Here is a 12,146-nt window from a genome sequence, read left to right as displayed (position 1 = left end):
AGCAGGGGGCGGGGCCAGGGCTGGGTTGGGGGCTGAGAGGAGGCTAGGGCCGGGAGGGGGGAAGAGGAGCCGGCCGCGATGGGAGGCCGCAGGGACACTGAGGGGCACCCGGCCTAGCGCAGGGTGCGGGGAGGTGGATGGCGCATGGAGCTGGGGTTGGGGCGCCGGGTCCTGGACTGGGGGTGGCAAGCCTGGAGCTGGAGGGGTGGCGAGGGAGGTCCCGGGACGGTAGGGGTGATGTAGGGGTCTTTGGGCCGCTGGCCGGGGCGCGCGCGGGGCGCGGCGGGGCGGCGGTGGCGGGCGGGGCGCGCGGTGCCCGCGGGCGGGCGGGCAGAGGTGGGGAGGCCGGTGCGGGGCCGCCGCCCCCCCCCGGGGGCCGGGCGGGCCGGGGGCGGGGCCGGGCGGGGCCAGAGGCGCATTAGCGCCTTGTCAATTCGACTGCTCAGACTTGCTTCGGCCTCCGCGCCCGCGCCCAGCGACGTGCGGGCGGCCCGGTCCGCGCCCTCCTGCGCCCCGCGCCGCTGCAGCCCACCGCAGCTCGGCAGCGCCGGCCCCATGCCCGCCGGCCGCCCGGGCCCCGCCGCCCAATCCGCGCGGCGGCCGCCGCCGTTGCTGCCGCTGCTGCTGCTCTGCGTCCTCGGGGCGCCACGAGCCGGAGCGAGAGCCCGTGAGTACCCGGCGCCCCTCTCCGCCCTCCCGCCGGCCCGGGAGCGGGCGCCTCGGGGGCAGTCGGGGGGGGGAGGGGGTGCGGGCGCCACCTAGACGGCCGGGAACAAAGGAAGGCGCCCCCAGCGAGGCCCTCGGGGCGCCCTCACCTGCGAGGCGCACCGCTCCGCAGGCCCCCGGCCCGAGGGTCTGGCTTTCGCGCCCGAGGCCTCCTTACCTGGCGAGGGCGCCCCGCCAGGCCCCGGGGGTCTGGGGAACGCAGCCTGAGACCCTATGCACACCAGGATACGGCGGGTGCAAGCGTCTGCAGACCCGAAGCCGCGGGGAACCCGGGCGCGGCTCCCAGGCGGGGGCGCACGCGGTTGGCGCGCTGGGTGCGGGCCCCAAGCGGCCCCCCCGGGCGGAGGGATGAGCCCCGCGGGGAGGGCGGGGCGGGAGGGGGGCCGCTCTGGCCTCCTGGCGCGCGGCCCGGGGTCCCCGGGGACGCGCCTCTCCGCGGGCCGGCGCCGTCGCCCTCCCCGTGCAGGACCCCGCGCGCGGGAGTTCGCGGACTCCCAGCCACCGGCGGCTCTCAGAACCGTTCCCGGTCAGGCACCGCCAGACTGGGATCCTCCAGTGGGAGAAATCTTTGTGAGTGAGTGGGAGCCAGCGAGTCTAGGCACCGCGGGCCCACCCTGGGGGAGGGTGGTGCTCCACTGGGTACCCATAGCTCCGCAGCTCTAGGCCTCCGCCCTGCCCTGCTGGGGCTCGGGGCTCCGGCCTCCTGCACTGAGGCTGCCCACCCGACGCGCGCACGCATACTCCCGCCAGGACCGCGTCTCCACATGCAGACCCTCTCCCGGACACACCCAGAGTCACACAAAGACTCAAAAGGGCTTGTGGCCCGTCACCCTCGGCCTCCGAGGCGTGCACACTGCCTCCCAGATGCACATTCGCACACCATCGCCGGCGCAGACATTCCATCCCTGGCACACACACATTCGTGGTCACACCAGCTCATTACTCAGGGAGGCAAGGAAGGGCACAACGCAGGCACAGCCAGCCACGACCTTCCCAATCCCTCCTGTGCACCAATCCAGGCGCAAAGGCCATCCTGGGCAGAGCTGAGCTGTTGGAAAGCTCCCTTCTGCTCCTCCAGAAAGGGCCAGGTGGGCACCCCCTGGGGTCACTTGCAGGAAGAGGGGCTTGCCCAGTCACCTGGGCAAGTGAAGGGCTGGCCTGGGCCAGGCCCTTTACTGGGCAGCAGACAGCGCCTGTGGGTGCCACCAGAACACCAGGTTTTGTTCCCAGCCAGCCGGGCAGCAGGCTAAGTTGGGGGTGGTTGTTGTGCCCGTGTTTTTTTCCTTTAAAGGGGAAGAAATTAAATAAAAGATTCTCACACCTCAGCAATATGTTTCTACTTACGGTGTGTCTTAGCACCTGATCAGCAGGCGGGCGGGTTGTAAAGTTTGTGCAGGTACTGGTGGGAAGGAGATGGGGATCCCTGTGAGGACCCCAGGATGGAGGCCGCCAGCCCCACAGCCCTCCCCGCTCCCTCACAGGGAATCTCACACTTTTCCCTTTTAAAACACATGGTGTTCCTTTTTAATAATGGTGGTGGCTCCAGATAGGGAAAGGGGGAAGAAAAAAACTTTTAAAGGCCCCAGCTCTGCAGGAAAGGCGGGGAGGCAGGGAGTGAAGGGGAGGAGAGCCATCTGAAAGCCTGGCCCTGGGATCTGCTTTGGGGAGCCCTCTAGGAGGCCCCCCAAACCTGGCCAGGGGCCCCCAGCCTCAGTGGGCTTTTCCCAGCTCCTCCGCCAGGCCTGGAATGTTGTGCGTTCCAGTCCTGAGCACCAGCCCATTGTTTGGGGAGGCCTGGAGGCAGTTGAGGCAGCCCCTGGCCCTCTGCTACAGGACCCCAGCACTGGGAGGGGCTGTAATCCCAACAGTTCCTGGGCGCCACCGTGTGCCTAGCCCCCTTTAATGTCCAGGACCTCAGCTAACTCATCTCCCCTCTAGGTACAGTGGATTCCTCCTCCCTGTTTTGTGGAGGAGAAACCGGAACAGAGACGGGCTGTCGCGTGCCCAGGTGGTCCAGCCAGTTGGCATCCATGGCCCTGAAGCAGAGGCCTCAATCTGACCTCTCCTGCTGGGCTGGGGGGAGCAGTGGCCTGCTCAGGCTCGCCTAGCCTTGCCCTCTTGCCCCGGCCCCCACCCAGCCCCCCAAGGGCAGCTGCAGCTGCTGGCAGGAGGGCCTGGGCAGCCCAGGCCAGGCGGGCATGGTGTGGAGGGACAGAGCCCCCAGCCAGGACCCCCCAAAGAGCCCCTTCCCCGCTAGGCTGTGGCAGTGGGCAGGAGGGGGGGCAGGAGGGCGTGACCTGACACTGAGGACTGAGAGGGGGCCTGGGGTCCGGGCAGGCCTGGCCTTGATCCCACCCTACTGGGGGGGCCCAGGCAGGAAGCGGTGGGTGGGCCGGGGCAGAGTCGCTGGCACGCCCGAGTTCATGCCAAAGGAATTCCGAATTAGCGGGCGGCTGGCTGCCTGGGACCTCCGGGGCGGCCCCCTGGCCCCCCGCCCCCAGCCGCCCCCGCCTCCCTGGCGCTGGCCAGCTCTGCCGGCTCCTTCGCACGGACGCCGAGACCTCCGGCGAGCCCTGGGCCAAGCCCCAAACGCAACTTCGATCCCAGGCTCCAGCGAGATGTGGCCCGCGAGCCAAGTTTGCCCCGGAAAATCGTCAGGGCCCAGCCTGGGAAGCATGTCCACCCTACCTCGCCCTTTTGGGGCCAGCACAGGGTGGCCACAGGCATTCCAGGGGCTTCCCAAGGGCCAGGTTTGTTGGCCTGGGCTGCCATCTGCAGCCCCTGCCCCTTGTAGACCCTTCGCAGAGGCTGGCTGCCTGGAGATCCTTTTAAAATGTAAATCCAGCCTCATTCCTCCCCTGCTCAGACCCCTCCAATAACTCTCCCGTGCCCTCAGAATAAAACCTACAGCCTTGATGGGGCCCTCAGCTGGCTGACCTTCCTGTCATCACTTCCTAGCATGCCTGCCCCAGGCCCTTTGCACTTGCTCTTACTCTCTCCCAATTTTTTCATGACTTCTCTTTCTTTATTCAGGCCTCCCTTCTCCTAGCTTTGCTTCTCCCTAGCACTTAATCTACGAGAGTCATTTGTTCTTTTTTCCTGCTCCTTTTTCTGAATTCAAACCCCCTACAGCGGCAGGATTTTGTGTGTCTTGGTCACCACTATGCCTCAGCTCCTGGGACACTGTAGATCTCCAAGAATGAATGAATGGGTCTTCACAACTACTCTGCGTGGAGGGAGGGACCCCTTTCCAGAGGCTCTGAGAAGTGAAGCCATTTGGCCAAGCTTCGTAACAAGCAGGGTCGTTTGAGCCCAGGTCAACCCAGCTCAAAGGTTCCACGCACTGTCCTTGGACAGTATTTTCACTCCCCTCAAACAACCCCCTGTGGTTGATACCATGATACCCACTTCTCAGACAAACTGAGGCTCAGAGAGATACGAAGGGTGTTGGCAGAGGTGGTAGGTGCCTGGCCCCCCAGTACCCCCAATGGGATGCCCAGGAAACAGGAGAGGTAGTATTATGGTCTAGGGAACCCCACCCTCTTCTCTGGGCCTCAGTTTTCCCACGGGTAAAATGGCTTCCTCTTAGGTTCCCGCTGGAGAAAAAGGAAGTCCTGGGCTGCCCTGATGGCAAGCAAGAGCAGAGACACCAATCATGGGTGTCCCCTGTGACCCTCACAGCCTGCACCCAACCCTTGCACAACCCAGTTCCAGAAGCCCCCTTCCATCTGACCTTCCCAACGGCCTTGGGGACCGAGTGTTCTCGTTCCCACTCTGCAGATGAGGAAAACCGAGCTTGGGGAAAAATGATGTGAAGCCCCTTCAGGTGGGAGCTGGGGGTGAAGAGCTTGAGGAAACCCCCAGCCACACTCAGTCCTGGCAGCAGTGCAGGGCAGAACTTTGGAGCAAGATAAATCTGGGTTTACATCATGTGCTCTCCCTTCATTCTGGGACCCTGGGACAGTGACATGATCTCTCTGGGCCTCAGTTTTGTCATCCATAAAATGGGCAGGATTCGATGTGAAGACGTAGGTCTAGTCTTAGCACAACACCGGGAACACAGCAAGTGCTCAATAAACAGTGTCCTTGATGATTCATCTGGACTCCCTGAGAGGCAAAAACTATAAATGTGCTTGGCTGCTAACCAAAAGGTTGGTGATTTGACTCCATCCAGAGGCACCTCGGAAGAAAGTCCTGGCAATCTACTTCTGAAAAATCAGCCACTGAAAACACTGTGGAGCACAGTTCTATTTTGATACACATGAGGTTGCCTTGAATCAGAGTTGGCGCTACAGCAAATGGTTAATGCTTTATCTTGTTGTGTTCAGGATGCTCATTTTTCAAAGTTCCTTCCCCTCAGAGAGTAGTCCCTGGGGGGTGTGAATGGCTAAGCGCTTGGCTACTGAATGAAAGCTCGGCAGTTCAAACCTACCCAGTCGCACCACAAAGACAGGCCTGGCAAGCTGCTTTAGAAAAGTCACGACCTTGAAAACCCTATGGAGCAGTTCTACTCTGTACACATGGGGCCACCATGAGTTGGAATCTGCTCGAGGGCAAATACGTTCCTCTGATAGAAGCACCTGCTATGTGTGAGCCTCCAGGGTTATCACAAAGCGAACTCCCAAACTTTTGTTTCTAATTGCCAAAATAAGAAAGAAAAGAAAGGGGGAAAAGGCAGAGTGCTACGTTTGTCAGAACAATGTGCAAACCAAGAGTCACTTGGATCCAAGTGGCCACTTAGAAACTCAGTGATGAACTCAGGAAGGACCTGAGTTCCTAAGTCAGACACACCTGGGCTTGAATTGCAGTCTTATCACCAACCTTGGGCTGCTCACTTGACTGAACTGAGCCTCAGTTTTTCCATCTGTAAGAGAAGGGCCCCTGGAGACCCAACATGGTGGGGGTCCCCAGGCCTGACTTCCACTCCTCTCTGACCTCAGACACAGCCGTGATCAACCCCCAGGATCCCACGCTCCTCATCGGCTCCTCCCTGCAGGCCACCTGCTCGGTGCTTGGGGACCCACCAGGGGCCACTGCCGACAGCCTCTACTGGACCCTCAACGGGCGCCGCCTGCCTGCTGAGCTCTCCCATGTACTCAATGCCTCCACCTTGGCCCTCGCCCTGGCCAACCTCAACGGGTCCAGACAGCAGTCAGGGGACAACCTGGTGTGCCATGCCCGCGATGGCAGCATCCTGGCTGGCTCCTGCCTCTATGTTGGCCGTAAGTGGGCTCTGCACATCCTGGGGGAACTCTTGGAATGGTAGCTACCTCTGGAGAGGGGAGTGACTTAGGGCTCCTCTGGCCTGGGGTCGAATGGTGAGTGAGCTGCCAGAGGCTGAACTGAAATGGTGGGCACTCTGGCCTGGGGTCGAATGGTAGATGAATTAGCAGAGGTTGGGCTGAATGGTGGGCATATTGGCAGATGCTGGACTTTACAGTGGGGTGTTCTGGCCCAGGTGGAGAGTTGGGGTCCTCTGGGATGGGAATGAGATCAGGTGGCCATACCAACACGTGCTGGCACCTTTGAGGATGGGGCTAAGATTGCCCTGCCCCACCTCCCACTCCCAGCTGCGGCCCCCCTCAGCCCTGCCCTCCCCCAGTGCCCCCAGAGAAGCCCTTCAACATCAGCTGTTGGTCCAAGAACATGAAGGACCTGACATGCCGCTGGACACCTGGGGCACCCGGGGAGACCTTCCTGCACACCAACTACTCTCTCAAGTACAAGCTGAGGTTTGTGGGGCCGTCAGGGAGTGTGTGTCCCCATCTGGCTGAATGCCCTTGGCCTCCGCAGGAGGGACCCTCATTGCCCCACCTGCCTACCCGTAGGTGGTATGGCCAGGACAACACTTGTGAGGAGTACCACACCATGGGGCCCCACTCCTGCCACATCCCCAAGGACCTGGCCCTCTTCACGCCGTATGAGATCTGGGTGGAGGCCACCAACCGCCTGGGCTCCGCACGCTCTGACGTGCTCACCCTGGACATCCTGGATGTGGGTGAGGCCCCGGTGCCACCTGGCCCCCCACGGGGGGCTGCATCTAGGGCGGGTCCCAGCTAGTGTGGGGGTGATGCTGGGTGTCCCTCATTCATCTGCAGCACCCCCTACAGCAGCCAGGATCCTGACCCTGTAGAGAACACCTGGCCAGGCCACCTCCCCCTTAGTGGCCCAGGTGTGTGCGAGAGGGGCCCCGGGGAGCAGGGAGGGGGCGCCCAGGTCGGGAGGCGCCCCAGGAAGCTGCCGCCCAGAGCTGGGGGGTGAGGGCGGGAGGCAGGAAATGGCTGATCTGCGAGCAGAATTGGGCCTAATCTAATTAGGATGTTTCTCAGCCCCAAGCAGGCCTGCGCCTTAACCCTTTCGGCCCCTCGCGGAGGCCTCAGGGGGGAGAGAGTGGTGTGCCCTGCTGCCCACAGGATTCCCAGGAGGATCGATCCCCGGAGCCCCTCAGGGCTTACAGGGCACCCCAGCCTACCTTATACTAACTTAACTCCTGAATCTGCAGTAGGAGAACCCTAAGACTCTTTTGTCCCTCTGCACCCTACTGCCACATGGGGGACCTTAGCTGTCTCCTCTATAAAAATGGGAAAGGGCTGAAGGGGGGGGCGGGGGGGAGGGAGGGGGCTCCCTGCAGGGCTGGAGGCCTGACTTGGCCTCAGGGGCATTATTGTAACAACATCTTCCAGGGGCCTCTTCTGCCTTGTCATAGTCTCCAGGAGCTGGGATCATGTTTCCCCTTTCACAGATAATAACGCTGATAATAGCGAACATTAATTGAAGGCTTCTGGGTGGTGAGTGGTTTCCGAGCTTGACTCCTGGAATCCACACCTCAGTCCCCAGGGTGGGTGGAAACGGAGGCAGGTCACATGAAGCCACCTGCCCTGGGCCACGTGGTTCTGGGGCAGGAACCCAGACAGTCCCAGGCTGCCAGTCAGGGGGCCAGCGAGGAGAGGCCAGGCCAGGCTGGTGACCAGGCCCACCCCGTCCTGCAGTGACCACAGACCCCCCTCCCGATGTGCATGTGAGCCGTGTAGGGGGCCTGGAGGACCAGCTCAGTGTTCGCTGGGTCTCACCACCCGCCCTCAAGGACTTCCTGTTCCAAGCCAAGTACCAGATCCGTTACCGTGTGGAGGACAGTGTAGACTGGAAGGTGCTTGTTCACCCGCTCGCCCACCCACCTGCTTGCCAGCCCATCCTGGCCCCCCAGTCTCGGGCTCTGACCCTGCCCTACTGACCCAGGTGGTGGACGATGTCAGCAACCAAACCTCGTGCCGCCTGGCGGGCCTGAAGCCAGGCACTGTGTACTTCGTGCAAGTCCGCTGCAATCCCTTTGGCATCTACGGCTCCAAGAAGGCTGGGATCTGGAGTGAATGGAGCCACCCCACAGCCGCATCCACCCCCCGCAGTGGTGAGCACCCCCCAACAGGCCTGGGTGGTCTGGGGACCAGTCTGAAATCAGAACGGCCCTCATTCTAGTTTCTCTAACGAGAGCAGGTGGTCAGAAACTGCTGGCCCCAGGCTCGAATGAAGGTGGCTGTTCCTCAGCCTATTTTCTTTGGCCTGTCATTAATTTTTTTTTTTCTATCTACTCCCAGACCTTTAAAAACAAGACCTTTTTACACGAATATCCTGGATCCTCTAGAAAAATTCACTGTCTAGAAAATTTAACAAGACAGGGCCAGTGTTGCCATGAAGCTGCCCCTTCAGGCAGGACCCTCAATCTCCAGCTGTCCCATCCCCACCTGGCCCATTTAACCACTTGCACCCCCTCCCCTAGGTCCCTGGGTGGCACAAACGGTTTGCACACAACTATGAATCTAAAGGTTGGCAGTTTGAATCCACCCAGTGGTGCTGTGGAAGAAAGGCCTGGCAATCTGCTTTCATATAGATCACAGCCACAAACACCCTATGGAGCAGTTCTACTGTGTAACACATGGTGTCACCATGAGTCAGAACTGACTTGACAGCAACAGGGGACCCCCCCTCAACTCCTGAGGCAAGCAGGTTTGAGACCTCTGCCTCTGAGGTCTGAGTGTCAACTCTCCCTCTGATGGGCCTCGATTTCCCCTTCGGATTAAGAAGAGGTTCAGAATGACCAGGGGCCTGGGTCCAGCTCCCCTTGCTGCCCTAAGCCTGTGGGCGCTGTGTTCTCCTCTGGAATAGGGCAGTCGTGAGCAATGGGATGAAATTTATTACTGGGGATCTCTGGCCTCAGGTTCCTCACCTGGAAAATGGGGCCCATAATTGCACCAGTATCAGCACAGGAAAGCACTTTAAAGAGTGGTGGGCCAGGGGCAGGGGTGGGGGTGGCGGTGAGCCTGGGTCCCCTCCTCCCCGTTTCACCCTGGAAAGGCCCTTTTCTCAGAGGAGGACACAAGGTCCAGGAAGTTCAGCTGCCTCCCCAGGTCACACTGGGATCTGAGCTCAGTTCCTTGGGAGTCCAAGCCCACCCTCATGGGCTCATGGGGAAACAGAGGCCCAGAGAGGCTCCCAGAGCCAGGGAGGGCGGTGCCGGCTCCAACAGGCTCCCAGCCCCAGCCAGGGCCCCTCCAGGTTGGGGTGGGCGGAGCAGCGCCGGGAGGGGCCTGAGCCTTGGCCCTGCTCGTGCCCAGCACCTGCGATTCTTGCACGGGAGCCAGCAGGCGCTGCGTCCGCAGGGAGGCCGGAGAGGCCGGTGGGGGCGGTGGGGGCCGGGGCCGTGCCAGGGCCTGTCAGCGGGTCCCCCGCGTTATTTATGACGTGAGGCCGATGTCCTTATCCGCTGGCCTGCTCGGGGCTGCCTGAGGCCGGCTGCTGAACCGAACCACCGGCCTCCCACCTGGCCCTTTTGCCTGCTCCTGGGGTCCTCCACCGAGTACCAGCAGCTCGTGCTCCCGGCCCACCTAGGGACCAGACCACAGGTCTCCTTCTCTGTGCCTCCTCTTTCTCTCTTTTTGTGTCTCTGTATTTCTGCTTTTCTTGGTCTGTCTCTTGCTGTCTCTCTCCATCTCCCTCTTTCTGCCTTTCTCACTCTCTCTGTTACTCCCCATCTCCCTCTTTCTGTTTCTCTCTTTCTTTCTCTCTCCATCTCCCTGTCTGTCTCCCTCTTTCTCTACTTGTCTCCCTCCATCTTTGTCTCTGTCTCTGTCTCCCTGTCTCTTTCTTTTTATCTGTGTCTCTGTGTTTCTCTCTGCCCCCTCCATCTCTGTCTCTCTCTGTCTTGTCATCTCTTGTCTTTCTCCCCATTTCCATCTGTCTCTCTGTTTTTGTCTCCCTGTCTCTCCCTCTGTCTCTGACTCTCTCTGCCTCCCTCCATCTCTTTGTCTCGCTCTCTCTTACCCTGTTCTCCTTCTCTCTCTGTCTCTTCTCCCGTGTCTGTCTTTCTACTATCATGGTCTGGGTTTCACCCTGCACAGCCCTGTCCCTCTCTTGACACTCTATGTCCCCCCCCACCTCCTTGGCTGCCCACCCTTACTCCCCAGCTCTCTCTCCTCACCATCTTTTTCTCTCCTTTTTACTCCTTTCCTCTCTTCCAGCCTGGTCTCCTCAGGGCCCTCATCTAGGTCCCCTCCTCTGCCCCCTGCCCTGTCAGTCTATCCTCTCCTCCCCTGCCCCGACCCTCCCTCTTCTCTCTCCCTGCCCTTCTACACACACCTGGCTCAGGCCTCAGGAATCCTGTTCCTGGACACGTGGAGGAGGAGCCCCTTCCTCCCCTGCCCCCACCTCCCCAGGGGCGGGCGGGCCGGGGCGCAGCTGGGCCGCGGTGCAGGGCTGCGGGGAGGGCCGGGTCCCGGAGACACGCGGAGGGAGGTGGCCGAGGGGAGCGCGGGCCGCTGCGCCGGCCCCCTCCTGCCCTGCGCGCGCGCGCCCTCTGCCGGCCGCGCCCCGACGTGCCACTGCGCCTTCCTTTAGAGCGGCCAGGCCCCGGCGGCGGGGCGTGCGAGCCGCGAGGCGGCGAGCCGAGCTCGGGCCCCGTGCGGCGCGAGCTCAAGCAGTTCCTGGGCTGGCTCAAGAAGCACGCGTACTGCTCGAACCTCAGCTTCCGCCTCTACGACCAGTGGCGCGCCTGGATGCAGAAGTCGCACAAGACACGCAATCAGGTAGGGAGCGGGGCCCCAATCAGGTGGGAGAAGGGACCGCAACCAGGTAGGGAAAAGGGGCCGCCACCAAGTAGGGAGGAGGGACCCGCAACCGAGTAGGGAGACGGGATCCGCCACCAGGTAAGGAGGGGAAACTGTGGGCGGGGGCGGGGCAGGAGGCGGGATGGGGGAGGTTGGCCCGCAGCCCCCACGACTCCGCCGCCTTCCTTCCAAGCACAGGACGAGGGGATCCTGCCCTCGGGCAGACGGGGCTCGGCGAGAGGTAAGGGGGCCCGGCGGACTAGCGGGAGCGAGTGCCTCATCAGCTTTAGAGTCGCTGAGATGGAACCCCTCCTTCCTTAGTGTTTTATTCATCAGCATTTGTTTAGCGCCCTGTTTGCCCAGGCCTGTTGCCTTTAGCCTAGAAACAGCATCCAAAAACCCGAGGGGGAATCTTATCCCGGTACCCCAAGTCCCAGGAATGAATGAGTAATAACCATACTCCTGGTAGTTAGCATGTATGAGCACCTACTGCATGCCTGCCCTGTGCCAAGTGCTTTACCCCCAGGACACCAGGTGAGATGGGTAAAAACAAACAAATGAATTGCCATCAAGTCGATTCCATAGGACAGAGTAGAACTGTCCCAAAGGGTTTCCAAGGAGCAGCTGGTGGATTTGAACTGCCCACATTTTGGTTAGCAGCCGAGATCTTAACCACTGTGCCACCAGGGTTCCCAGTGATGTGGGTAGAGTCCGATTTATCAGATGGGGAAACCAAGGCCCAGAGAGGAGCAGCACCCTGTCCGAGGTCACACAGCTAAGTGTGGGGCCAAGACCTGAACTGGGGCCTCTGTACCTACTTAGTGGTGCTCTGTCCCTCCCTGCCTTCCCCTCTGCCCACAGGTCCTGCCAGATAAACTCTAGGGCCCTGGGCTGCCATCCCACTCAAGATCCTGGTGGTCCAGGAACACCCATTTCAAGAGCTCCGACAGCCACAACAGCTTGGGCCCTCTGGAGGCCACCCTGGGGGGGTGCCCCAGTATGGGAGATGCAGGCTGTGTTGAGTTGCCTGAACCTGCCAGGCTAGGGTGAGGTGGGGTCATGACACCTCCCCACCCAGGACCCCACCAAAGAGTCTTTCTAAATAAATGAGTTATTTAGGTGCTGATTGTGTAGGGGGGCTTTGAGTCCAGCTCGGGGCCACAGGGCTTGGGAAAGGAGAGAGGTGTCCTCATGACCCTTTGGGGATAGAACCTCTCCCCCCAGAACTTCAGAGAGGCACTCTCCAGGATATAAATTCTGAAAACACTAGCAGTAGATTTTATGGAGTCTGGGAGGGGTGGGCGGCTTCCAGAAGCCATTCCT

The 12,146-nt window shown here is 61.2% G+C and overlaps 1 protein-coding gene across 2 annotated transcripts; it reads left to right on the top strand.

Moving 5' to 3' along the window:
* Positions 1–540: 540 nt before the first annotated feature.
* Positions 541–11,946, top strand: CRLF1 (cytokine receptor like factor 1). 2 transcript variants are annotated; one of them, XM_064280999.1, is made up of 9 exons: positions 541–667; positions 5,667–5,948; positions 6,329–6,458; positions 6,555–6,724; positions 7,716–7,873; positions 7,963–8,131; positions 10,615–10,802; positions 11,022–11,064; positions 11,685–11,946. In XM_064280999.1, exons 1-9 carry the CDS (start codon positions 556–558, stop codon positions 11,696–11,698), a joined length of 1,266 nt encoding a protein of 421 aa, XP_064137069.1. In that variant the 5' UTR covers positions 541–555; the 3' UTR covers positions 11,699–11,946. The 2 variants fall into 2 exon arrangements, with proteins under 2 accessions (XP_064137069.1, XP_064137068.1); XM_064280998.1 differs by having other exon boundaries at positions 11,017–11,064.
* The last annotated feature ends 200 nt before the right edge of the window (positions 11,947–12,146 follow it).

This window comes from Loxodonta africana, chromosome 3 (assembly GCF_030014295.1).
Source record: "Loxodonta africana isolate mLoxAfr1 chromosome 3, mLoxAfr1.hap2, whole genome shotgun sequence".
Lineage (NCBI taxonomy): Eukaryota > Metazoa > Chordata > Mammalia > Proboscidea > Elephantidae > Loxodonta > Loxodonta africana.
The sequence above is the reverse complement of the archived record's forward strand: the minus strand, read 5'-3'. Positions and strand labels throughout refer to the sequence as shown.